This window comes from Hordeum vulgare, chromosome 3H, assembly GCF_904849725.1.
Source record: "Hordeum vulgare subsp. vulgare chromosome 3H, MorexV3_pseudomolecules_assembly, whole genome shotgun sequence".
Taxonomy (NCBI): Eukaryota; Viridiplantae; Streptophyta; class Magnoliopsida; order Poales; family Poaceae; genus Hordeum; species Hordeum vulgare.
This window is the reverse complement of record NC_058520.1, coordinates 506,319,625-506,347,455: the sequence shown is the minus strand read 5'-3', so window position 1 is coordinate 506,347,455 and position 27,831 is coordinate 506,319,625. Positions and strand designations below refer to the sequence as shown.

The window sequence follows — 27,831 nt, the reverse complement described above, 5'->3', positions numbered from 1 at the left end:
GTTTTATTATGGGTATATATACATATTTTAAAATATAGATTCATTCATCTTGCTTCGTATGTGTTCGGTTAAGTGAAATATCTAAAAAGGTTTATATTTAAGAACGGAGGGATACTCAGTTTTTTTTAGGTAGTTGTTGTTCTTTTTAACCGGTGTGAGAGCGACCAGGAAAGCGCTATTGGGCCGCGGGCCGCCTACCGTGCGCGCGAGCGCCAGCAACCAATTCCGGCGCCTCAAGCGCCTTCGACAATCGCTCAGCCTCCAGTTTCCAGCTCCCGCATCCCCCAGCCTACAGAAACGGAGACGGAGCGCGCGGCTGGCCGAATCACCTCCCCACCGCCCCTCCGCCGGCCATCTTCCCACCGCGCGCCCGAATGCGCTGCCGCCACTTCCTAAACCCCCTCCTCTCTCCCCTCTCCTTCGCAAAACCCCCTTCCCGCCCCCTTGCCAGCCGCGCCCGCGCCGTGGCCCAGCCGCCCGCCCAGGCCCAGCGCCGCGCCGCCCTCGCCGAGCCCGACGTCGGCATCTCCCGGTTCGCCTCCTCACTCCCCGGCTTCCGCGGCGTCCTCAAGCAGCGCTACTCCGACTTCGTCGTCCACGAGGTCGCCCGCGACGGCACCCTCGTCCGCCTCACCTCCTTCGACCTCCCCGACGAGGTTTGCCTCTCGAGCTCCCTGTTGCTTCCACCCCGCATTGCGGTTTTCCGGATTCAGGAACCGTGGTCTGATGCCATGGTTTCGGCTTGGTGCGGATTCGCAGCGTGCAGATACGGATGACGAGGCCAACGCGGACCTCCCGCATGCACTGGATTCATTCCGGCTGCTCTGCGGTGACGCTGATGCTGAGGCGTTGAGGGGATTTCTGTCGAGGGTTTCAGAGGGTGATAGTAATGTCTCACCGATCATTCTCTCCCCTGACGCTGATAAGGCTCATCGCTTGGTGGGTTTGATTTTCCCGATATTGTGGTTAACTGGTTATGGTGGAAACTTGGATTTGAACTTGTCAAGTATTCGACATTTTCTAGGAGGTGCATGACTTCTTCAAGAGGAACTTCATCTTCTTGGTGACGGACACCGTTGAGCACAGCGATGGGGTCCAGAGGTGTATTAGGGTGCGGTTGAGGTCAGGGCCACGTGGCCGGAGGAATGTTGGTGAGAAAGCGAGCAATAGGACGGGCATAGGAAGTTCTGAACCTTCAGGCTGGAGAGATGACATGCCATTTGATAGTAGAGGATCTATAACCTGGCCTTACCATCTTGGGAAGTTTCTCAGGTGATGGCATTACATATCATCCCATCATTTTTAATCTATGATATTTTAGTATTCATGCATAAGGATGCATAGGACTGCACATTTAGGTTGTAATTCATTCTACAGGTTTCATCTCTACAAAGAGAACAAGGACACCCAGGAGGCACTAAGAGTTATAGGAAAAATGTTAGGGCTTCAGGTGCCTGTTTGCCATTGTTTTCATTAAAATATTTGCAACTTCTTTTTTTGAGTTGCTGAATGTATTCACATATTCTCAAATTACTTGTATTATCCACAGCCACGATCTTTTAGGATTGCAGGGACAAAGGATAAACGTGCCATTACAACCCAACAGGTCCTTATTTTCCACAGTAATTTATGCTGTCAATTCATGCACGTATCAACCTTTTGAATTTATTTTCATTTATTTATTTGGGCAATATGATTTGTGATTCAATATAAAAAGCATGGTGTCAAAATGGGAAGTATAATATTTTTCTCCGAAAAAAAGACGATACTTTTGACTATTGCAGCCACAAGGAAAATTGGATGATATAGTTTCAAAAGACAAATATTTTAGTTTTCCTTGGGTTTATGAATTTTTATTCTCTTCCTTCTCATCAGGTAACACTTTTCAAGGTACATGCTAGTAGGTTGGCTGCTCTAAATAATAAACTCACTGGCATTAAAGTTGGAGATTTTAAGTAAGTGGTTATGTGTATCATCTCCTGTGTACAACATTGATTTATGTCATTGATAATTCAGTAGCTGATTACCTTTTTCTAGTTATGTGAAGGAGGGCCTTGTTCTTGGTCAACTCATGGGAAACCGATTTACAATTACCTTAAGGTGCATGTTTTCTTTGTGATGGCACTATACATCAATGCTATAATGAATTTGTTTGACCTTCTGCAATACAAATGGTGCACACAGTCTGTGACACACGCTGTAACATAAGTATGGTGGCTATGCCGTGTCACAATTTTATGCTAAAATTCACGATGGTTACAATTTACTATTATCTTAGATTCCTGTCATGGCCTTATTGTTTTTATTTTCAACTACAGAGTGATTGGAGAATTCATGCTTTCCATTGCTGTTATCTGTCAGGAGTGTTATCGCAGAATCAGAAGACGTGATTAAGGCAGCTGTCGATGGATTGATAAAAAGTGGATTTATCAATTACTATGGTCTACAGGTACAAGAAACATACCGTCTTATTTCTTTTATCTATGCTTCAAGCTTTCTTGCCACTATTCTCTGACGTAAAATTATTTGTATTCTGTTTCTAGCGTTTTGGTAGTGCTTCAGTACCAACTCATCTCGTTGGTGCTGCTTTGCTGAGAGGAGAGTGGAGAAGTGCTGTTAGCTTGATTCTTGATCCAAGGGAAGGAGATATCCTTGATTATTTTTGCTGTTTTACAACTAGAAACTTTAAGATGTAGTGCTCGAAGTTGTTCAGCTTAACTTAGCTGCGTACAGTATGATGACATGAATGGGGTAAGGGAACATTATAAGGAACATGGTGATATTGATGTGGCTATTAGGAATTTTCCTCGGCGTCTCATAGCAGAGAGGGCCATCGTAAGTGTATTCCGTCTTCCTTTTCTTGGATTATATGTCGTTACATCTGAGCGCTTTTATTGTCCTATCACATTTGCTGGTTATCGTTGTAATGTTCTGGCTGATTTTTGGTGCTTATAAAGTCTATTTATCCGTAGCAAGTGAGATCGATGTATCTAGAAAATGTTGAATCTGTGATATGAGGACTTGTGATGCTATGGACCAACAGAAAACAAGATGATGTCACAGAATGATAATGCAAGCTTATATATTAGTCTATCTGGTGCCCAGAATTTGACATTGACTTGATTTTAGTAGATGTTGTATGAAGTGTAACTACAAAATGGAGAAAACTTACCAACTTATGCTGGATGAGGTTATAAACTAGAAATTATTACATTGATGTCTTGATTCAAATATATTAATTACTAAATACTCCCTCCGCCCCAAAATAATTGTCTTAACTTTGTACTAGCTTTAGTATAAAGTTGTACTAAGTTTGAGACATTTATTTTGGGACGGAGGGAGTAAGTTATAACAAGGAATGTAGTTTTCCTATTCTCTGTTTTATCATTTTAATTTGACAATAAAACTCTTATATCTGTGCTTTCTGTCATTTTCAGCTTCAGCGTTTGAAGAAGTACCCTGGCAACTATCTACAAGCACTAATGGCTATACCTAGAACACTGAGACTGATGTATGTTCTATACTTCTAGTGCATGCTCTAAGTTTTAGTACGTCTCATGATGTTAAATTGGAATACAGCATCTGTGATGGCCGTAGAGTTATTTCCTTGAGAATCCACCATGCCTGCAGTAGTTACTCTTTTCTGGGGGGCAGAACTTTGGCTCCTGTGAGCACATGCTCCTGGGCGAACAGTAAAAACTTAAACAATATGTAAATAATAAAAGCCATCTGTTCTTTTTTGGCAATATACATGTTCATGTCTTCTATCATCTTACAAAGTTCAATGAAAAAATGACATACATTTTGCTCTAAATAAGAAAGAAAGAAAAGAAAACCTGGTGCTCTAAAAAGGCAATTTTTAAGCGCCAAATATGTTTCTCGGTACAGGCCACAAAACCAGTGTTTCTCCTCATGAAAAGTTCATGTATATATAGGGCATGGACATGTAAATGTTTTCTTTCTTCAGTTTTTATATATCAAGATTGTCATTTATCACCCCCGGAGCATATGCTCTTGGGAGCCGATTTGAATATCCGCTCTTTTCTTACTCACGATGAAGTATGGTCTACACATCTACGTCTACTTATTAAGCGGTGTTGACTATTTTACACAGGTATGTACATAGTTACCAGAGTTATCTATGGAACCATGCTGCGAGTATGAGAGCTGGAATATATGGTCAGTGTACTTTGTGCTTCTGTGGCTCATTAGATTTTTGATCTCATTAGTTTTGTTATTTTGAGACAATACTGGAGACTTTCTGCTGTTACTTAAAGTATTATAGTACTACCTCTGTAACTTTTTATAAGATGTTTTTAGAGTCTATGACAGTGTCAAAAAACTTCTTATATTAAGTTACAGAGGGAGTACATCTTATATTGTAGCATACTGATGTAGGAGTTGTACTGAATGAAAATCAGCTCATATTTACAAAGCAATAAATAAATCCTTAGTTGCAGAATTGTCCTGGCATTGCGATATTGTTGAAAGACTTTATCAAGTAAGTGTACTTTGAGTAAACCAGAGGTGTCAATGCTGTCATCTGAACAAGAAAAATTTAGGCATGTTTAACTTAATCATATGGAAGTTGGAAACTATACGTCTACACCCAATATTTGCGGTGCACTTTTTGTATGGAAACAACAGAGCACTAGTGAATAAAAATATATATAAAGCATGAATAGTTTCAATAGTACAAGAGAAAAGATCTATACTTCCATAGGACCCAAAAGAAATCAAGGAACATGATACTACGAAATATATATAAAGCATAAATAGTTTCAATTGTCCATTCTTTCCTAAACTACACTCCCTTCAAGGCACTGTACGGTAAGGAAGCCAATCTAGGGGCGATGGCAACATGGCCGGCGGAGGCGCCCGCCGGCGACGACATGGACTGGGCGGCGCATACGGCGCAGATTCGGGCACAGCTGGAGCGCGAGTAGCGGCGGTTCAAGAAGCTAGCCGATCGCAATCGCACCGAGCATCACTTCGAGGTGGGGGAGCAAGTTCTCCTGAAGCTGCAGCGGTACGTTCACCAGTCCGTCGCCAGCCGCCCCCGCGCCAAGCTATCATTCAAATTCTTCGGGCCATACACTATGCTGGAGAAGATCGGGCCCTTGGCGTACAAGCTGGACCTGCCAGCCACAAGTCGGGTGCACCCCGTCTTCCATGTATCCCAGCGGAAGCCGTTCACGCCGGACTACACTCCAGTCATTGCCGAGCTGCCAAGCGTTCCAGACCTGTCCACATCGACGACGGAACCTACACTAATCCTGGAGCGGTGCATGACCAAGCGGGGCAACGTCACGATTGCACAACTCAAGGTTCAATGGGGCGCGTGCACAAATCCGGCCACGACCTGGGAGGACTATGAGGTGCTACGACAGCGCTTTCTGACGGCGACCATCTGGGACCAAGAAGACCACGGTGCCCAAGACGACGACCATGCTTAAGGAGGGGAGAATGTCACACCTGGCCACACCTGGCAGCTGTGACCTGGCCACACCTGGCAGCTGTGACCTGGCCACACGTGGCAACTGTGACCTGGCATGCCAGCAGGCAACCAGGGAGTTAACGCGTGTGTGGGGGCGTGTGGGTTATAAAGCAGCCGCTTGTGGCAGCGAGAGAGGGTGTGCGTTGTAAGAAACTTTCTGAACCTACCTAAGATTCCTCTACTATCCCACCTACCTCACTCTCGAGTCTCGTCCCTCTCTTCTTTGCCCTCACCCCCGATCTGATCCTTTCCCCCTCCCCCTTGGGGTGTTACACCTTGGTGTTGGATGTGGTGATGGAGGGAGCGCGACGGGGTAGGCGTAGACGTGGCCAGTCCACGGGGGCGGGGAGTTGGAGGCGCTCTGGTAGCCATCGTTGTTGGTGAAACGACGACGCTTGTTGTTGCACTGATTCGACGATGGAGACCCGAGCTTGCTGACATCGGACCAGGCCACCTGTTGTGGCTGCCCGAGGCTCCCTCAGGAGGCGGGGCAGGAGCAGGTGGCCGGTTGTGGACGACAAGGGCGCTGTGGTAGCTGGAGAAGTTGGCGTCGGAAGTCATCTCGTCCTGCAAGAACATGTCCACAACGATGTCAAACGCCAGGGGCGTGGGCGACTTCTCGATGATCTTTGTCATCATCTGGTTCTGGTCTTTGTTAATGCCGCGAAGAAATTGGATGATGAGCTCGTCACTGTCCACCGGCTTGCCGATGTTCCGCAACTCATCAGCGATGGTTTTCAAATGGGCGCAGAAGGTGGAGGCAGAAGAGTAGTCCTAGCGGATCCCATGCAACCCAGACTTGAGATAGAACTGCCGGGAGCGGCGATTGTTCAGGAACCGGGTCTTAATAGACGACTATATCCAAAAGGTTGTGGCCTCCCTGTCGAAGATGAAGCCGACGAGTCCGTGCTCATCGTCCCATAGAACCACTTCTTGACAGCTTTGTTGATGATCTTCCACGCCTTGTCGTCACGATGGTCGTTGAAGTCGGGAGAGATGTGGTCGGGGACGTCGTACTGGTCGATCGTCTCCAACACAAGGCCGCACTAGACCGAATAGTTGGCGCCTTTCATGTCCAACCGCATACCCACATGGTGGTGGATGTTGGCCCCCACGACACAGATGGCATGAGGTAGGGCCGGCGCGGGATAGAAGTTCGTGACGGGCGGCATGGTTCGGAGGGGAAGACCGGCGATGACCACCGTCAAGGGTGGAGAGGACAGTGGAAGGGAGGGGTTGGAAGAGGCGTAGATGCCATTGGAAAAGAGGGAACATACGTAGGCGAGGAGGCCGCCGACAAGGAATCCATGGCGGCGGTGGCCTTAGAGGCCGTAGCGGAAGCAACATAGATGGATCAAACTGATACCATGACAGGAAGAGCGTAAGAGTAATGATGCATTATAGGGTAATACTCCTCAATGGGGTGATTAAGTAGAGAGACTACATGAGAGAAATACACGCACATACAAACTGGCCGATCCTATCTATGTGGGTGAGGCGACACTCCGCAGTGTCATCGTGGGCTTGCCGAATGTTGAGACTTGACCGAAATTTAGCAAAGAGCATAATCGGGAACCCCTTCGTGAAAATATCAACATATTGCGAAGAGGTGGGAACATGCAGATCTCGAACCTCGCCGAGCGGGACTGTCGTGCACAAAATGAATGTTGATCTCGATGTGGTTCGTAGGATGCTACTGCATAGGGTTAATGAACATGTTGACAACAGACACATTATCACAATAGACAACATTGGATTTGTCGGAATTGACAAGGCCACCAGGTCTCAGTCATGGCACTGCACCACTTGTCGCTTCAGGACTCCAACAGTGGATGGTTCGCGGACTTCGGCGTCTCCACGCACCTCACCGCCGATCTAGGTATGCTCTTGCTGTTCTCCTCGATTTTGAATTATCCCCCTACTTATGTTGGAAACGGACAATCTATGCACGTCACTCACGTAGGATCGACTTCCCTCCTGAATCCCACTCGGCCCTTGTATCTCCAGAATGTTTTAGTAACACCTTAAATTATCAAGAATCTTTTATCCGTGCATCGTTATATCACTGATAATAATGCAATTGAATTTGGATCGTTTGGCTTAACTGTGAAGGACTAAACCAGCAAGGCGGCTATTCACCGATGCAACAGTGACGATGAACTTGTACCCATTTTCTCCAACAACACTCCCCACTTCGCCTCCATAGCCTACACGGGCACCATTTCCCGCCTCATGGATCTCTGGCATCGCCGCCTTGGCCACCCCACCTGCTAGCACTATCTGAGTCATTCTTTCTTTGGCCATCTCTGCCTCCTAGCCTATTCATCAGACGTCAAAAAACGCCTTTCTCCGTGGGAATTTAGCCGAGACTGTCTATTGCCAGCAACCTCGTGGGTTCGAGAATCCCGCTGCACCTTCCCATGTCTGTCTGCGTTCCATGTCTATCTGCTCCGTAAATCTCTCTATGGCCTTAAACAGGCCCCGCGTGCCAGCTTCACTCGCTTCGCCACGTTCATCCCCACCATTGGTTAAGTGCGACACCTCCTTATTTGTCTATAGATCCTCTGGACACACTGCCTATCTCCTTTTGTATGTAGACAATATCATTCTCACTGCATCCACCCATCTATTCCTTCGTTATGTTATTTCCCTTCTAAGGCAAGAGTTTGCCATGACCGATGTTGGTTCTCTCTCGCACTTCCTTGGAGTTTCTGTCATGCGCTCCACTTTTGTTTTCCTCTCTCAGCGGTAGTACGCGCTTGACTTTATCCAAAGTGCCGGGATGTTCGATCGTCATACCATTTGCACCCCATTAATTCCGGGTCGGCGGTGTGACGAACAACGAGGTAGTGGTGGTCGTCGCCTCAGGTCGGGTTGACGTTCTTCGCCGGTGGTGGCGACACGGCTAGATTCAGCCTCAGGTCTGTGGGTGGCGCAGGCTGTGGCTTGCCGGCAGCCGCCCTTGTCATGGCATTCGGCTGGTGGGGGTGGTGGCACAACAGGGGTGGTCGGCTTCCCCTCCTTTGCTCGTACGATTCGGTGTTGGAAGCTCAACGTGCGATGCATCGTTGACCGTCTGATGGTGGCAAGGGCGACCCGGGGAGGGAGGCATGATGCCTTCTAGCTTTGCCGACACCGAGATTTGAAGGAGCCAGATGTGCCGTGTCGGAGGCCTTGGTCCCCTAGGGTGGTTGGGTGGCTGCGGCACAGCTGGTGGCTGCCGACCTCCCCTGCTCTGTTCAAGTTGGCGGGGCCACCGCCCGGCCATGGGTTCGTTTGGGTTTGGAAGGACAAACCTTCTACCTTCCTTCAGTGGTCAGTCTTGTCTTCATGTTGTGGTGGCGTTGGAGGGGTGGTCTCGGATGTCGGGGCGGCTGCCCTAGTGGTGGGAGCCGCGATGCTCATGGTCGGGGCGCATGGCTCAGGTGCAGAGTGACGACCATGGCCGTGTGGGCGGCCTGGTGGCCGGTGCTTGGCGATCGAGGAGGGTTTTGGGGGCGGAGAGCGTGCCAGGGAGTAATACCTGTCTGGCTTGGACCAAGTCGACGGTGGCGGCGGCCGTGGGCGTCGTCCCCTTCGTGAAGGCTCCCTCACGCCTCTCTCCTTCCGTTAGCCCCAGGTAAAAATCGTGGTCCTTTTGTTTTGGGCGGCGATTGTGCCCCGGTGCCGTTCCCTTCCCGAAGGCGCCGTCTGGAAGTCCATGGTTTGCCGGGCGCAGCTTCGTCTCTTTGTGACGCCTCTGTCATGGTGGAGAACTCCGACAGCATCACGCGGGGATCTAATTGTATTTTTTTGTTGCCTTGTAGTGGGTTGGGATGGTGTAGCTGTTCTTGTGCACTGTTGTATCCTATCTTGGGTGTGTGTTGTGGTTTCGAGTTGTATGCTTTGGGTTGTATGTTGTTGCTTTATCTATAAAGTGGGGCGCGGGCGCGCGCCTTTTTCAGTAAATGTTTTGCTTAGTTTGCGGCTTGCCCAGGTTTCACATTTTTCTAGCTCCTCCATCAGATGCAACCATTCACTAAAAAACTAATTATTGCAAGGCACACAAGCCTCTTCCTCCATATTAATTTTTTGGTGCATTTAGTGACTCATATATTATTGTCAAGAGAGGCCGGGGGAGACCGAACATGACATGAGAGGAGTCCGTAAAGAGAGATCTCAAGGACTGGAGTATCACCAAAGAACTAGGCATGGACAGAGATGCATGGAAGCTTGCTATTCCTGTGCCAGAACCATGAATTGGTTGCGATATCTTATGGGTTTCACCTCTAGCCTACCCTAACTTGTTTGGGACTAAAGGCTTTGTTGTTGTTATTGTTGTTGTTGTTGTATTTAGTGACTCATATATGCATTTTGTTGCACTATAGTTATTCTGGGTGTCGAAAGTTTGCTTTCATTATTCAAAGCTACCATCCACTCTTCTTTGTTTTGTCTTTATATGCTAGTGGGTAAACATCACAGGTTTATCAGGTGTCATAGAAGGTGACTTGGTTTACAAAAAAGAATGTCTTGGAGAAGGAACTCTAACAGATACTTCAAAAAATAATGATGACCACACGATTGCATCTGAAATGGACATATTTGTTGAAACACTTCCGGAAGAAACGATCCAGTCTGTCAAGGTTTACTATATTTACACACAAACAACGTGAAAACTTGTGCATGAGAGCTGCTGTTTGTGAAATTCCCTTTCATATACTTCTCTTGTAGATAGCTGATTCTGAAGATTTATTGAAGGCAGTGTACACACTCGAGGATGTTGTCCTTCCTTTGCCTGGGTAATGAGCATTTTCTGTATGTTCTTTGGTTATTCAGTTGATTCGTTCGAGTGTTATGCTTACTTTTTCCATGTGCAGCTCAGAAACATTGTTTCCTGGAAATGAAGTTGCTGGGATTTATCATGAAATAGCTAATAAGGTAATGCTATCTTTACCGTGAATTTTATCGAATAATGTGCTTTTAAGTTCTTAGGCTTTTGTTTTTCTATTTTTTTCTACCAAACTATAGGGTGTAGGTGTGTAATATTGGATTAGTTTCCCTCTTTTTGTAGTACATTTTTAATTGCTACCCATGTGTTCTGTGCACCTTACCTGAGTACTCCCTCTGTTTGAGATTCGTAGGTGATAATTTCTGATTTTCTTTTCTATTTTACATGGAGTGTGCTTCTACCAAAGCATCTAGCGCAATTACTGCCTTCCCATTATGCCCTTCTTTGCTTTTATTGAAAAGCTGCAGAATGAAGTTGCCAACCAATCACGCTATTAGGTAACACCAAGCTTTTTGTTTTGGCAATAAATTCAGCTGCATGCAATCACTCTTGTCCAAGGCCAATCTAGTATATTTTCATTCTGATCTTTGTTGCTTTCTATTATTAGCTGGTTTTGTTGATGATCTTTGTAACTTTACTAGGAATGGTGGATGCTAAGTAATTTCTTATGTTTGGATTTATGAAGTTTGTTTTGTTGAAATGAGACACACATATCTCCCTCTTTACAGAGATATTATCTATGCGATTGTTGCACTTGTAGAGCACAAACCTATTTGTCAGACTAGTGAAAATAGATAGCTTCAAGCATTAAATAGTTTATTTTTAAATGTGTATTTAATGTCTATCTGTTTCTTTTTATTCCAGGATGGTATTAGCTTAACAAAGAGCATCCATGGAGTCAAGTAAGTTAGTTTGTTCCTATATATGTATGTTGCTTTCTGAAGCAAGTTATAGCTCTGTACAATAATTGTGATCTTAATGGGCCGCTATAAAACGGGTGTTCATAACACATCCAAAGTAAAAAGGGAAGTGTTTCTAGCCGTCTGACCGGCCGAGCCGCGCGCCGGTTGCACGCTAGCTCGGCACACATCAGCCCTACCCCACCAGGCCACAACCCACCTCTCTCTTTCTCCCTCTCCCGCTCTCTATCTCTGAGAATCCATGTGAGCTATTCCGTATTCTTTCTCCATACCTCTCGTTCATTCTCGTCTTCTTCGCGAGGTTTCCTCTCTCTCACCTCTGCTATCTCCCCACATCGAGTGAATCCCCGTTTCTTTTTTCTTGTCGTCTTGGCAGAACCGTCCTCCTGACGAACTTCGGTCGGCCAACCATCGCCGTATGTCTGGGGGTGCGATGCTGTAAGGGGTAGGAGGGAAGCGACCACCCGGGGGTCCTTCTGTTGTGACGCTACGAGCCGTCCTGGCCACACCGTGAGCGGGACAACGCTGTTTTAGTGGGGTAATGGCCGGGGTGTGTCGGGGTGTTGTGGTGCGAGGTATGAGGTGGTGCTATAACGGTGGTCGTGGGCGCTGCGACCGGCTGGGACAGATGCTGTGTCATGCTACGACTCCTGATAGTTGTGATTTTGGGTGAAGCGGCTCAACCTCCGTAGAGGCCCGCGTTTGGTATATATTGATCAGATGGGGCGCACCTCCCATCGTAGTGCATACATATGACGTGACTCACGGCAGGAAGTCACGAGAGAAAGAGAGGGAGAGATTACATCGAGGTAGTTACAAGAGATAGAGATAAAACAAATATGTAGAGACTAGCCCAACAACTACTCCTATACAGATATGTAACAACATATTTAACACCCTCCCTTAATCATAGCTTTGGTAAGTTCGCTTGAATTCCTCGAATGGTCTTGCAAGCAAGGCTTTGGTAAAACCGTCTGCAATTTGATCCTTTGAATGTACAAACCGAATCTCCAATTCTTTGCTAGCAACCCTTTCCCTTACAAAATGATAGTCAATCTCAATATGTTTAGTTCTAGCATGAAAAACAGGATTGGTAGATAAATACATGGTACCAAGATTGTCACACCAAAGACAAGGAGTTTGAGTATGACATATTCCAAGTTCTCTTAGGATTGACTTAACCCAGATGATCTCTGTTGTAGCATTAGCAGGTGCTTTGTATTCTGCTTCTGTACTAGACCTTGAAACTGTAGCCTGTTTTCTGGCACACTAGGAAATTAAGTTAGGCCCAAAAAAGACTGCAAAACCACATGTTGACCGCCTGTCATCTAGACATCCTACCTAGTCAGAATCAGAAAAGGCACTAACAAGAGTAGATGTTGACTTGCTGAAAGTTAAACCAGTGGTTAAAGTATTTTTCACATATCTCAGTAGGCGTTTTGCAGCTGTGCAATGTGCAGTGGTAGGTGCATGAAGAAACTGACAAAATTTATTAACAACAAATGAAATATCAGGTCTGGTAAGTGCCAAATACCGAAGTGCACCCACCAAGCTCCTATATTTTATGCCATCTTCTTGACTCAAGGACTCCCCTTTGCAAGGGATAATTTCTTTGCACCAGACAAAGGAGTTGGAGAAGGCTTAGAACCTTGCAGGCCAACTCTGTTCAGGAGATCAATAGCATATTTTTCCTGAGACGAATGTAGACCATCCTCTGAATTTCTTTTCACCTCAATGCCAAGGAAAAAATGCAGATCTCCTAGATCTTTAAGAGCAAACTCTGTATTTAGATCTTGTAACAAGGTTGTTATTACATTATTTGATGAGCTTGTGACAATGATATCATCGACACATATAAGCACAAAAATGAATGTATTTGACTTGTTGTAAATGAACAGTGATGTGTCAGATTTTGAAGGAACAAAACCAAGTGTCAAGTTTTGGGCTCAAGCGAGAGTACCATGCCCTAGGAGCTTGCTTTAGTCCATAAAGAGATTTATCAAGCCTGCACACATGAAATGGTGAGTTTTATTCTCAAACCCAGGAGGTTGTTTCATGTACACTTCCTCTTTCAGAACACCATGAAGGAAGCGTTCTGCACATCTAGCTGTCTGAGACTCCATCCTCTTGACACAACAATAGACAACACAAGACGAATAGTGGCAGCCTTAACAAATGGACTGAAAGTGTCCTCATAGTCAATGCCATACCTTTGTTTAAACCCTTTTGCAACAAGTCTAGCTTTATAACGATCTATGCTGCCATCAGACTTCTTTATTCTGAACACCCATTTGTAGTCAATTAGATTCTGACGTGGGTGAGACGGGACTAGGTGCCAAGTTTTGTTTTTCTGCAATGCAAATTCTTCTTCCATGGCTTTCTTCCACTTGGGGTCAGCAAGAGCCTCATGATAATTTCGGGGCTTTACTGTTGAACAAGTTAAACCAAAGTTAAGTTTGAAATTAATGGGTTGAATTACCCCGGCTTGAAGACGTGTACGAAGTTGTGTAGCAGTGATTGCAACAGGTTCTGTAGAAGGAGCAAGCGCAGAAGATCCATCTGCCTCGGTTGCCGAACCAGGGTTGTCTCTTGAGATGCCTGCAGGATCCTCTGTGGTTGTAACTGGTGGTGGAGACAGGGAATCAGGCACAGAAGATCCAGCAGGAGCAGCTTGATGCAGAGGGGATCCCGCGCCGGTCGGGGCAGGCCGGGCCCGCCTGGCGTAGCAGCGCATGTCCGATGGAAAACGCGTGGGTGGCGTGCCCTCGCCCGCCGACGTGACGCGTGCTGATTGGGGTGCAGCAGCCGCATGGTCGCGCTCGCCCACGAAAGACCGCGTGTTGGTCGCTGATTGCCGCGGAGGGGCTGCGAGAGATCCGCCTGCGCCTGGACAGGCCGCCTGGCGGGGCACAGATCCCGCGGAGGATCCCAACAGCTGGCACGGGGGTGATCCCAAGAAGGATTTGGCTGACGACGTGTCTCGACCCGGGGAGCACATGAGATATGGCTGAGAGGAGCTGTTGTCTTGATCAATTTGAGGCGTGTTTTTTTTTCTGTCGTCATCGTTTTTGCACCTATAACATCACGAGTCTCAATAACATCATTGGTATGGTTAGTCAAATGATCATTGCAAGTATCATCCCCATGTCTTGGACCTACGAGATTAGGGGGAAGGAGAAGAATTTCTTTTCAAAGTTATGCACCGGCATTGGGATGAAGATTAGCAAATGGAAACACGGTTTCATCAAAAACAACATCACGAGAAATGTATACCCGGCTAGTGGAGACATCTAGACATTTGACCCCTTTGTGTTGAGGACTATAACCAAGAAGGACACATTGCTTCGAATGGAATATAAGCTTGCGAGGGTTATAGGGGCGAAGGTTAGGCCAACATGCACAACCAAAAACACGGAGATATTTATAATCTGGTCTAGTATGAAGAAGTCTTTGCATAGGAGTTTCATTATGATTGACATGACTAGGCAACATATTAATAAGATGAATAACAGTGAGGAATGCCTCATCCCAAAATTTGAGAGGCATGGATGCACTAGCTAGGAGAGCTAGTCCAACTTCAATGATATGTCTATGTTTGCGTTCGGCAGAACCATTTTGTTGGTGGGCATGAGGACAAGAGATATGATGGGAAATGCCTAGTTGTGGTCGGTGACCTTGGCAGCCTGGATGCGCCCTTCACCCCTGATGAGATTTGGGCTGCGGTGCGGTGAATGCCGGCGCACAAGGCACCAGGGCCAGACGGGTTCACCGCAGAGTTCTTGCGGGCCTGTTGGAGCACTATCAGGCAGGACATCCTGGATGTCTTCGAGCAGTTATTCCTGCTTCGTGGGAGAGGGTTTGGTAAGCTCAACCAAGCACTCCTGACCCTGCTGCCAAAGCGCGCGGATGCACATAAGCTGGGCGACTATCGGCCTATTTGCCTGATCCACATTATGGCCAAGCTATTCGCGAAGGTTCTGTCGTTGCGCATCGCCCCCAAGCTGGATAGCCTAGTCAGCCGCTGAAAAGGATCGAGATGGACCTAGAGGGGGGGTGAATAGGTACAAATCCAAATTTTAACAATTACTTAGCAATTTTAGGCTAAAGTGCGGAATATAAGTGTAAGCCTAATAATTGCTATGACAAAGAGTAAGCTATTAGGAGTGAAGCAAGGCAAGCGGTAAACAATAAGCAAATACAAGTATGTAATAAGGATTAACACAAGTAGAGAGTTAGGGTTAGGAATAACCGAAACTCCGAGAGAGACAAGGATGTATCCCGATGTTCACTTCCTTGGAGGGAAGCTACGTCACCGTTAGAGGGGCGGATGTTACCACGAAGGCACACCAACGCCACGAAGGCTCACCCTATTCTCCCTTTGAGATAACTCCACGAAGGCGTTTCTCAACCACTAGTGGTAAGCCTTGAGGTGGCTTCCAAACCTTCACAAACTTTCCGGGGGATATCACAATGGTTTGATTCCTCTCCGATGACTCCTACCGCCTAGGAGTCTCCAACCTCCAAGAGTAACAAGATCACGGGGATTGCTCAAAACTTGCTCAAATCACAAATCACTTTGGTGGGAAGGAGAAGAGGGAGACGATCTATCTTTTGATTGGAACAACACTCTAAAGGACTCACAAATGCTCTTGGGATCTAGGATTTAGTGTAGACAAGAGTGAGTGAGAGGAAAGGTGTTCTTGGATGTATCTTAGCTGTGTTGAACCACCTTTCACGAGGTGGGAGAAGAGTATTTATAGTGTGGAGTGAAATCCAGCCGTTGGAGGTGCAATAAGTCACACAGGGTCCGGACGTCCGACACTTGTCGGAAGTCCGGGCGTCCGACAGGGGTCGGACGTCCGAGACCTGTAGGCATGACTGGAACTCTTCTGAATTTATCAGCGGCCGGACGTCCGACAGGGGTCGGTCGTCCGAGGCCTGTAGATGTGCCTGAACATGTTTGAATACATCAGCATACGGACGTCCGGAGTGGCCCGGAAGTCCGTGTTATACAGCACAATTTCTACTGGTGGTGGCTTTCGGATTTCCGATGGGTGTCGGACATCCGGCGCTCGGTCGTCCGGACGGAGCCGGATTTCCGAGATATAGTGCACACAAACTACTGGTGTTGACCTCCGGATTTCCGGAGCTTGGCCGGACGTCCGGCCCTCGGACGTCCGGAGGGAGCCGGATTTCCGAGATATAGTTCCTACAAACTACTGGTGTCTGGCTGCGGATTTCCGAAGCCAGCCGGACGTCCGGCCCTCGGACGTCCGGAGGGAGCTGGATGTCCGAGGTAATTGGACATATATTGAATTGTAGATAGTGGACAGTATGTGGTGTTTGATATGGTTGTAGAGATGTGGTATGAGCAAGTTTATCGCAAAGCCTGTGATCCCCTCTTAATAGTGCGGGATCCCTATACTCAATATCAGTAAACTCAAAAGAATATTCTATAGCATCTCTTCTTAATCCCGAGTCTTCTCGAAATATGAATCACCAATCTTTTCAGGCAACCTTTGGCACATAAATCTTAATCTACTAAAGTACTTGCCGTCCTGAGATACACTCAACAAATAGGATTAGTTTCCTATGTATGTGTTGTCATTAACACCAAAAGACAATTAGGGGCATATCATGCACTTTCAGCCGCAACCAGAACACATTCATTGCCGGACGCTCCCTCCACGACAACTTCATGCTCGTTCGGCAGTCCCTCCGGATGCTTCACCACTTGGGCGCCCCGTGCATCATGCTCAAGCTCGATCTCACGCGGGCTTTTGACTCCATATCATGGTCGTTCCTCTTCGAGATGCTACGCCAATATGGGTTCGGGGACAGGTTTAGGGAGTGGATAGCCATCCTCCTTTCCTCGTCCAGCACGTGGGTCATGCTCAATGGCGTGCCTGGCCCCTCGATTTGGCACCGCCGCGGGCTGCGCCAAGGGGATTCCACATCACCACAGCTATTTGTCCTCGCTGTCGACGCGCTAGGCCGCCTCATGCATCGGGCGCTCCAGACCGGCATACTCCGGCGGCTGCACCCCCGCCATACTGTTCCGGCCGTCTCTTTATACGCCGATGACGTGATGCTGTTTTGCCATGCTGAGATGGATGAGGTGCTCGCGGTGAAGGGCATTCTAGGCATTTTTGAGGCCGCGTCGGGCTTGCATGTCAACTATGGCAAGAGCTCGGCCACGATCCTGCATGGCGACGAGGATAGCGCTGCCTTGCTGGAGGAGTTGGGCTGCCAGGCGGCAAACTTGCCCATCACCTACCTGGGCATACCGCTTACTACTAGACGACCCACTGTGGTTCAGATGCAGCCGCTCGTTGATTCTGTGGCTGGCCGCCTCCCGACATGGAAAGCTTGGCTCATGAACAAAGCTGGGAGGTTGGCATTGGTCAAATCGGTCCTCAGCGCGATTCCAATCCACCAGATGCTTGCCCTTGCGCCTCCGAAGAAGACCCTGAAGCAACTAGAGAAGCTTCAGCGGGGCTTCTTTTGGGCTGGCCGCGTGGCTGCACAGGGAGGGCACTGTCACATTAACTGGCGCACGGTCAGCCGGCCACTTGCGCTTGGAGGGCTGGGCATCCGAGATCTTGAGCGCACAGGGCTCGCGCTCCGCCTGCGATGGCTCTGGTTATCAAGGACGGACGCCGACAGAGCCTGGCAAGGCCTAGACCTGCAGTTCTCCCGTGAGGAGATCGGCCTCTTCCACGCTTCCACCTTCATGGTGCTAGGTGATGGCCACACGACGCTGTTCTGGGAAGACCGCTGGCTGCATGGGCAGTCGATTCGCGAGCTAGCACCCTTGCTGTACCTATGCATCCCCAAGAACAGGAGAAGGGTGCGGACGATGGCGGAAGGCCGAGCCGGCAATGCCTGGGCCCGTGACATCCGCGGCGTCGTGGGGCTGCAAGAGGTTGGCCAATACCTGGCGACATGGCAGCGCGTCACGCACACCACCTTGTCCGCTGAGCCAGACAAGCTTGTCTGGAAATGGACTGCCAATGGAGAATACTCGGCGCGATCCTGCTATCAGGCAACCTTCCACGGATCCATCACTTGCCATTCCTGGCAGCTAATCTGGAAGGGATGGGCTCCGCCGAAGGTTAAGTTCTTCCACTAGTTCTTCCACTGGCTTGCGAACCTGGACCGATGCTGGACAGCGGACAGACTTGCTCGCCGCGGCCTCCCACAGCACGCCCGCTGCCTACTTTGCGACCAAGAGCCAAAGACCATCCACCACCTGCTACTGGCCTGCCCCTTCGCGCGGCAAGTCTGGCACGAGGCTCTCTCCTGGCTGCGCTTACCAGCCCACACATCGGAGCAGGATATCTCCATTCAGGATTGGTGGATTAGGGCGAGAGATGCAACTCCACCATCACTCCACAAGGCGCTGAGGTCCACCACGCTGCTAGTTCCATGGATGATCTGAAAACATAGGAATGCGTGTGTATTTGATCATGCCACTCCGTCGCTCTCCGAGCTCTCGGATGGGATCAAAGATGAGATGAGGTGTTGGGCTAGAGCCGGGGACAAGGGGCTTAGGGTAGTCTTGCCCCCATCCTGGGATGTTATTGAAACTGCTTGTAACCTGCTGTAATCGTCTCCTCTGAGACTGACTTTCCCTCTTTTCAATACAAAGAAACACACATCTTTGCGTTTTCTCGAAAAAAAATGCCTAGTTGTGCAAAAAAGGAGTTATCTCATACTCACCACCCCAGTCAGATTAGACAGCGAAGATTTTACGATCAAATTTACGTTCAACAAGTGCTTGAAAATTTTGGAAAACTTGAAAAACTTAAGAACGGTTCTTCAGAAGATAGATCCATGTAAACTTACTATAATCATTGATGAAACTAACATAGTAAGCATGACGTCCAACAAAGGTAGGAGCAGGACCCGATACATCAGAAAATGTAAGTTTCAAAGGTTTAACAGAAACACTAGTGGAAATAGGATAAGGCAATTGGTGAGTCTTTGCCTTTTGACATGAACCACAAATAGTTTCAAGACTACGCTCCCCAACACATGGGAGATGATTATTCCTAAGCACTTGTTGAACAATAAAAAAAGATGGATGTTCTAGACGCGCATGCCACCGTTCCGATGAGAGTTTGATGACACCGCATACTTGTTTATTGAAGCTTCTAAACCGAGGGATCAATGGATATAGTCCTTGCACACTTCTACCTCGAAAGAGATTCTCTTCGTGACCTGATCCTTGATCAAAAAGAAATATGGGTGAAACTCTAGAAAGACATTGTTGTGAAGGGCAATACGATGATTTGAAAGAAGATTTTTGGATGTGTATGGGACATGCAAGACATTGTTAATATGGATATTGCGATGTGGGATTGTGATAATTGAATGACCAACGTGACTAATTTCCATACCTTCATCATTGGCGTTGTGAACTTGATCTTGTCTGCGGTACTTTTCATGCATGGTCACCTTCTCGAGCTCATGGGTGATATGATCGGTGGCGCTGCTATTGGCATACCAATTTGTGTCCACTGCATACGACGTGTCAACTGCAGCTGCAGCCTTCTTGCGTCGTGAATTATTTTCAGCATATCGCCAATCACAATCCTTAGTGATGTGATTGGTTTTCTTACAAATTTGGCACCGATATTCATACTCTGCATAACCTTCAAAACGACCACCAGTACCTTGGCGCACCCTATTGTTGGGGTAGAAGGGGCGCTGCTGATTGTTGTTGTGGAAGTAGTTGCTGCCGCCGCTGCCTTGATGATGCTTCTGGTAGTGACCACCATGCCCGCCACCACCACCATGTCCACCGCCATTGGAGTTGTAGTGAGGGCTGCCATCCCCACTGTTGATGTTGCCGCCTCTATAGCCTCCGCCGCCGCGACCACCATAGTGTTTGGGCGGGCCACCACGAGAGGAGAACTTGGAGCTGCCATGCCCACGAGATGCAGCAAGGACGGTGGATTTGAAGGACTCGGCGCTGAAACCATGGAACATCTCCATGCGCTGATCGAAGTAGGACACCATACTGAAAAGATCATCTGTAGTGAGAGCCTCGGTGCGGACATCTAAGGCTGAAACTATGGGCTGATATTCCATGTCTAATCCTCCAATAATGAAGGAGATGAGCTCATCTTCAGAGATTGGTTTGCCCGCAGCGGCAAGTTCATTGGCCAAGGATTGCATATAGCCAAAATATGCGCCAGCCGATTGAGTGCCTTTCTGAGCATTGGTAAGATTGGTTCGGATGTTGTTGATACGGGATCTGGATTGTGAGGAAAACATGCGAACTATGGCAGCCCATAGTGCATGAGAGTTCTCGTGAGAGGCTACCTGGATTAGGACTTCACGAGAAAGGTTGTTGAGGAGGAACGCAAGAACTTGCTGGTCCTCGCGGTGTCAAACTGTGTATGCGGGATTGATGGTGGTTTGATCTTTGCCCTCGCTGTTTTTGTGGTAATGGTTTTGGATGGCTCGGGGATGGTTTTGTCAAGGTACCCATGCATGCCCGCAGCTCTAATCTGCGATAGCACTTGGGCCTTCCATAGCATGAAGTTCGTGCGGGTGAGTTCCCCGACACTTGCGAGGTAAGGGCATGGGAGGAAAATTAGGAGGATGCCATGGCAAAGGAAGCTGGTTAGGCTAGATGAGATGGGAGAGGAAGGCTCTGTATACCATGTGATTTGGGGTGAAGCGTCTCAACCTCCGTAGAGGCCCGCGTTTGGTATATATTGATCAAATGGGGCACACCTCCCATTGTAGCGCATACATATGCTGTGACTCTCACGAAAGGAAGTCATGAGAGAAAGAGAGGGAGAGATTACATCGGGGTAGTTACAGGAGATAGAGATAAAACAGATATGTAGAGACTATCCCAACAGCTACTCCTATACAGATATGTTACGACACTAGCACAATGCCCGTGCGTTGCTACGAAGCCATAAAAAACAAGAAATTACCATTGGCTTAGGAGATCATCATAAGATGATGGTGTCTTGCTGCTGTTGCATGGTTCACGATAAAAAAGAAAGCACGAATATAACAAAAGATCATGTTGCAGTCGCTAAAGAGTATTGAGTGACCATAGTAGGTCCTTCACAAGATTTATAGTGAGATACATTTTGAATTTGGAACATAGGAGAATGGTGTAAGTTAAATGCACAAGATTAAAGATTAGTTAGAGTGACATCATCTATCGACGCATTGAATTGTAATTTGTTTGCCCTCTTCTGCTATGACATGGAACCAAAAGAACTGGTCGGGCAAAGGAAGTAAAATCAAGACCATGATTTTGAATTGGAGGCATATTTGCATTCATGATTTACGTTTTTTACAAGAATGTTATTCTCACATGAGGATAGGAGTGTATTTGCTTATTTAAGATAGGTCTCACACATAGTAAAAGTAACACTTGTTTATTTGTGTCTTTTGAAAGGTTGCTAGTCCCATATGTGGGTAGTGCATTTGTTTATTTGTGTGGTCCCACATGTGAACTCACCACCACCTCCAACCTTTATAAGTAGGAAAGATATCATAGTGAGATAGATTTTGAATTTGGGACATAGGAGAATGGGCGTAAGTTAAATGCACGAGATCAAAGATTAGATAGAATGACATCATCTGTCGACGCATTGAATTGTAATTTGTTTGCCCTTTCTGCTATGACATGGAACCAAAAGAATTGGTCGTGCAAAGAAAGTAAAATCAAGATCATGATTTTGAAATGGAGGCATACTTGCATTCATGATTTGTGTTTTTACAAGAATGTTATTCTCACAACAGGATAGGAGTGTATTTGTTTATTTAAGATAGGTCTCACACATAGTAAAAGTAACACTTGTTTATTTATGTCTTTTGAAAGGTTGCTAGTCCCACGTGTGGATAGTGCATTTGTTTATTTATGTGGTCCCACATGTGAACTCACCACCAACTCCAATCTTTATAAGTAGGAAAGATATTTAGCAACAGGTAGCGAAGTTGAACTGTTGCAGCCGATGACATCGATTGCTGCGGTGCGACCGGCGACGTCAACTGCTAGCACCGGTGACTCGGGATGCTGGAACCGGTGATGGTGGCCAAGATGCGATCGTCAACCGTGGGAGCTGCAACCGGCAGCAGCTGGTGCTGGACCGTTTCTGGGATCGCCGCACTGGATGCTTGAACCGGCCGGCAACAGAGCTGCAACCATTGGCAGCGGAAGTTGGAACCCACCGGCAAGCCATTTTTTGCTGGGACCAGCGACTTCCGGAGCTCTGGAGGCGAGCCGTTTTGCTGGGACCGGCTACCCTCACTACTGCAACCAGCATCGAGGTTGCTACTGCTTGGTACCGGCCGGCGGGGAGCTGCAGTGATGAGCCCGACGTCTAGCTGACAAGGGCGAGCTGTTGCAAGAGTGGGGTGGGTGCGCATTCGCCTCACAGCCACGGCCTCCCATGCGGCCTGGTGTGGAGGAGAGACGAGCTGGCGTGAAGGGGATTTTTGCGGTTGACTTGTGGATCAGATCTGAGACACGGGGGAGGAAGACGACATGCGGTGTGCAGGATCCAACGGTTGGCGCTCGGCGAATCGGACGGCATACGTGCGACCGGTAGACTGGCACTGCACTGGCCAAGGAAAGGGGATTAAATATTGCATTTGGTCACGAAAATTGTATCTTTGGCATAGCTACTGTGTTATCTTATTCATATTCATGCATTTTCTGACGTATCATTTTAGTATTCATTTTTTGCATGCTAACTTGTGCTGGATAACACAATTTTCAATTCTAAGGGAATTCTCCATTACAAGCATGAAAGGAGGTTACCGTCGTGTATTACAACGACCTATTGACTGTAAATGGTATGTGCAACTTAAACAAAATTTTACTGTTTAATTCAATCAATTGCTTTGTTTATATTTTGGTTTGTTAAGTTTAACTATATTTTCTGTACAGCGACTTCTAGTTCTAGATGTTCCAATGCAGTTTCTCTTTTGCAGGATTCTTTTCTATACAATTTAGGATCAGGTTCCATTATCAAAGGGATAACAGAACAAAACAAGAAAAATAGCATCCATGTGCACCCACAAGTTGAACAACGAAAGCTGCTACCTCATAGAAACCAAAATGGACCTACTAACATCGGCACCAACTAGTTTAAAACGAAACAACAAATGGAGGGAGAAACACAAACAGCCCTGTCAAGCTCGAGCACCAAAATCAAACACTCCATTAACTTTTTAACTGTTACAACTCTCCAAATGATACTAGCAACAGGACAGGCCTCCAAAGATCCCCTATTTTACATGCTTCATCATCGTGCTCAGCCACTTCCTCTGTATCATCATCTTTATCTTGATCTTCCAGCAGCAGTCTCTGAGTTCTTTCTCCTCTACCATTGTTGTGAATGGCCAGCGCCTCATCCTGGAAAGCAGTTGCCCCTTGCTCCAGCAGCACCTGTTCCTCGGCATTTTGAAGACCTGCCCAGCAGTGCATAAAAGAATAGGCATACCAAATGAATTCAGCTGGAGATCTAACAAGCTTGTGATCAAAGCAGGCCCTATGACGTAACTTCCAATTGGCCCAAAATATAGCAGCCAAACCTACAATTTGTAGATTTCTGTTAATGGGAATAAAACGTGGTAGCCACCAAAAGTATTGAGTAAAGCACACAGGCCTGTTTTTGGCCCCTAGGCATTTACTCAAGATGCTCCAAATGTATTTCGCTGCCGAACAACCAAAAAGATGATTGATATTCTCCATCTCGAAGCAAAAACTACAAGAAGGATTACCAGTCCAGTTCCTCTTAATCATATTATCATTAGACGCTTATGCCATATAAGTCACAGCCATATCTTAATTTTCACAGGTATTTTAGCACTCCACAAGTGCTTAAATGATCTATCAGGACCCACATCAGACATGTGATATTAGCCAGATTTGACTGTAAATTTGCCATTTTTGGCCCATTTCCACCTGGGGCTGTCATAAGCATTTGAAAATGGAGTCCTGCTAATTTGGTCTCTTGTATCAGCAAAGTGTCCATTATGTACTATATTCAGTTATCTTCTGATTTTTTTTTTCGAGAAAACGCAAAGGATCTTTGCGTTTCATTGCATTGAAAAGATAGAGTCTGGATACAATCCTCCGAGGTCAAGTACAAATGCAAGAACTTCCGTTGCAGATCTCAAAAAGCTCAGGAAACTGATCTTTTGTATAAAACAATTAAAGCGGCTAAGCTAAGGCTGCTGCTGTGCATTTCAAGTGTTTTGGGTGAGTCTTGTTCTAGCTGACACGTGTATGAATTTTCCATTTGATTCATTACTGATTTTTGTGTGTGTTTTTCTACTGGTTTTTTAACGTAGTACAACACAGATGTCCACATACACACACATATGTTCATATCTATAAACACATGCACGCACACCCCATCAATATGAACACCTTTTGATACCGAGCTAGCATAACATCTTGAGATTGACGAAGTCACTGCAGGCGTCTTTGTAGTCGACGTTGATGCCCACATAAACTCACCCCTTTGAACGCGCGCACACACAATGTACCTCTATGAGCACTTCTGATATACTGAGCCAGCACAACTTCTTAAGATTAACGAAGTCAATGCAGACGTGTTGGTAGCCGACATTGATGCCCACATACACACATACACCCATCCCTATGAACGCATGTATGCACACCCTACGTCTATGAGCACCTCTAAGATACTGAGCCGACACAACATCTCGAGATTGACGAAGTCACCACAGACATCTTGATAGTTGACGTTGATGCCCACGGACACACACATACACTCACCCCTATGATCCACATTTTATCTTCAGCTACTCTCTCTTTCCTCAAAATTGATTTATAATTTCCCATTTGAGGTGTATCTACCCTTATATATTTCTTCACCGGTATTTTTAAATTAATTAGGATTTTTGGGTCGATTGGTGGCTAAACTTAGAGATGCATTGTCGTGCTTGCTTGGCACTCTTCCTCCAGATCCCTAATTCTTATTTTCCAATGTGTTGTGTGCGGGTCTATGTCAAGAAGTAGTCGTCTAGGACACCTATGCTGCTTCCTTGATCAATTTTTTTGTCGTGCCCTTTATCTGCTCATCTCCAGATCTCGGAGTTCTTTGCTGCACATTTTTCCGTTCAACCCCAGATCGTAGTCCCCGAGGTCAAGGATCAACTGATGATAATTATGCCACACACTTGAGATAATTCATGTGGACAGGTCATATAGCCGTGCTTTTGAGCTTTCAGTAATATTTTGTAGTACAAAATACACTGATCTATTGTAAAGCTAGTTAGCCAATAAGCAAGTCAGTTTAAATTTAGATGGTCATTTAGTTTACCTTTTTTTACAATGTATGCAGTTGCAAGTAGGCCAGTAGCAAAGCTGCTCACTTTTAGTTCACTTATTTTTTTCATGTGATTTACAGCTACCTCTTTTTTAAAATAGTTATCTTTTGGTCAACTTTATACTTTTTACAAATGATATTTGTTTCTCTCGGTCTAGATTATCAAATTATTTCTTAAACATACACTTAACTGTAAATGAAGAAACCCCCATTCTCTCCTTGACAATAATTACTTTAATTATCATTTTTCTAATTTTAATTCTTGATGTTTCGGCCATGCAAAACAACTAGGTATGCATAGTCGTATCTTACGTAATACTACAAATAACATAATTTATTTTCTCAAATTTCAAATGCATAGATGAATTGTTTTTCAAGTGATTAGTGATCCAATAACAATTCCAGATCAACACATTGTTTTGATGCTCCCTGTTAGTTTCTCCATCTTTCCTTTTACATATTGTCGACAAGCATTTTCACTTGAAAGATGATTCTTCTTAGATTGTTGCTGGTGGTGGTGATGGTGAATGCCTAACCTGCCTTTTCCCTTTGGCCTACAGATCACATGCCATCTTAGTGTTTGGGAATCTATACATGGAGAAATGATAGGTTGGGATGCTGGTTTGACAGGCATGATAGGTTGGGATACTCTATCACCAAGGGAAAGATTATCGGCTTCCCAATCACCCATAATCTTATAAATCTTATCTTCAGTTCCAGTCAGCTACATGCAATCTGCTTCCACAAGCAGGTACCCCAAATACTTAATAGGCCAAGAACACAACTGACAATTGAAAAGATGAGCATACTTTGCCCTTTCTCATCATCCTGTAACACCATAAACATCTCACTTCTCAGAAAATTGATTTTCAATCCTGACATCTGCTCAAAGAGATACAGTAACAGCTTGAGATTTCTAGCACTGTCCAGACCATCTTGTATAAATAATATAGTACTATCATCAGCATATTGCAATATAGCCACTCCTTTGCCAACTGAATCATTCTTTGCACTTTTGCAGGATACCTTGTACTTCTCAGCTAAACCGTTTCTTAATACTGCAGGGACGTCGTGACTTACACAGATGACAAAATACACTTAGTGGAGACTGACTTGGATGTTCTATCCAAAGCCAAGCCATCTGAAGTAAATGAACTATTATCTACCAGGGCGTCACATGATGGTTCATTGGACACCTCTGGAGCAACCATCCTAGCAGAGACCGAATCTACTGGCAGCTCAGATCTGTTACCAGAGCTTGCCGTAAAATTGAGTTTTACTCTACCGACATCATCTTATGCTACAATGGCCATCAGGGAGCTGACGAAGACTTCAACTTCGGTATTTCTCTAATTTCCAGATCATTTCATTTGGTTTTGATTTAAAAATATTTTTATTTGGTGCTGCTTCTGCAACATTTTATTCTTTTATTTACTTCATAATTGACACTTGGGGGCATTATAGGGCATTTCATCCAAATGCATCTCCTTGCTGGAACATCGGTACGACGGTACCACCCAGTTAGTACTTAGTACTGGTGCTCGAATGCCGTTCTTATTATTTTGCCTGTGTTGTTATTGATTTATAATTAGTGTCTGCTTAAGTTTGCCAAGCTCCCACTCTTCCTTAATTATCTAACATTTCTGTTGTTAATAAACTTTGCTGGATGAGTGTGCACCTCATAATGTTTTTTGGGTTGCACACAGGTTGATTGTCAGAAAGCATTAAACTCCTGAACCTGCAGTAACATGCATCATTTGCGAAAACTGATCTAATGTTGAACGGCATGGAAGTTTCATCAGCAAACTTTGTACTACGACGTGAGTTTTCCCTCTAGGCCTTCATCGTCGTATATTCTACTGCCTCCGTCCCAAAATAAGTGTTGCGGATTTAGTACTACGTTAGTACAAATTTTATACTAGATCAACGACACTTATTTTGGGATACAATATATTTTTATGGATAATTGATATCTACAATATTTAGACTGTAGTAACTTTTTTTTTTGGCTTGCAGTGATAACTCGCATGCTTTTCTGGATTCTACTTGTTGACTTCTCTAGCATTTCTGCAATTTAGGGGAGCATGCGGTCAGCTAGCAAGGAAAAAACCACCATTATATAGGATGCCCTACTGAGCAGAATAGGCAGCTTACCTGAAAAGGAAAAGGAAAACGAGTGTGTAAGCAGTTTTGTTTTGTATATGAACTATCATGGGTGTTGCTCGGGTCAAATGGTTTTCGGTGTCACAACTTAGAAATAGTTATTTCTCAATCGTTAAGAAATAATGAAATCATTTCCGTTAA

The 27,831-nt window shown here is 46.0% G+C and overlaps 1 protein-coding gene across 8 annotated transcripts; it reads left to right on the top strand.

Moving 5' to 3' along the window:
• The first annotated feature begins 266 nt into the window (after positions 1-266).
• LOC123444534 (pseudouridylate synthase 7 homolog) lies at positions 267-27,831 on the top strand. 8 transcript variants are annotated; one of them, XM_045121284.1, is made up of 21 exons: positions 269-656; positions 760-939; positions 1,025-1,272; positions 1,378-1,450; positions 1,550-1,606; positions 1,876-1,955; positions 2,038-2,100; positions 2,362-2,449; positions 2,544-2,646; positions 2,732-2,835; positions 3,438-3,511; positions 4,115-4,179; positions 9,959-10,119; positions 10,208-10,275; positions 10,354-10,414; positions 11,130-11,167; positions 22,952-23,020; positions 25,287-25,400; positions 26,088-26,166; positions 26,242-26,278; positions 26,592-26,682. In XM_045121284.1, coding segments are annotated over exons 1-18 (1,815 nt in total). In that variant the 5' UTR covers positions 269-374; the 3' UTR covers positions 25,288-25,400; positions 26,088-26,166; positions 26,242-26,278; positions 26,592-26,682. The 8 variants fall into 8 exon arrangements, with proteins under 8 accessions (XP_044977218.1, XP_044977219.1, XP_044977216.1 ...); XM_045121281.1 differs by lacking the exon at positions 26,242-26,278 and adding an exon at positions 24,028-24,431 and having other exon boundaries at positions 26,592-26,678; XM_045121285.1 differs by lacking the exon at positions 25,287-25,400.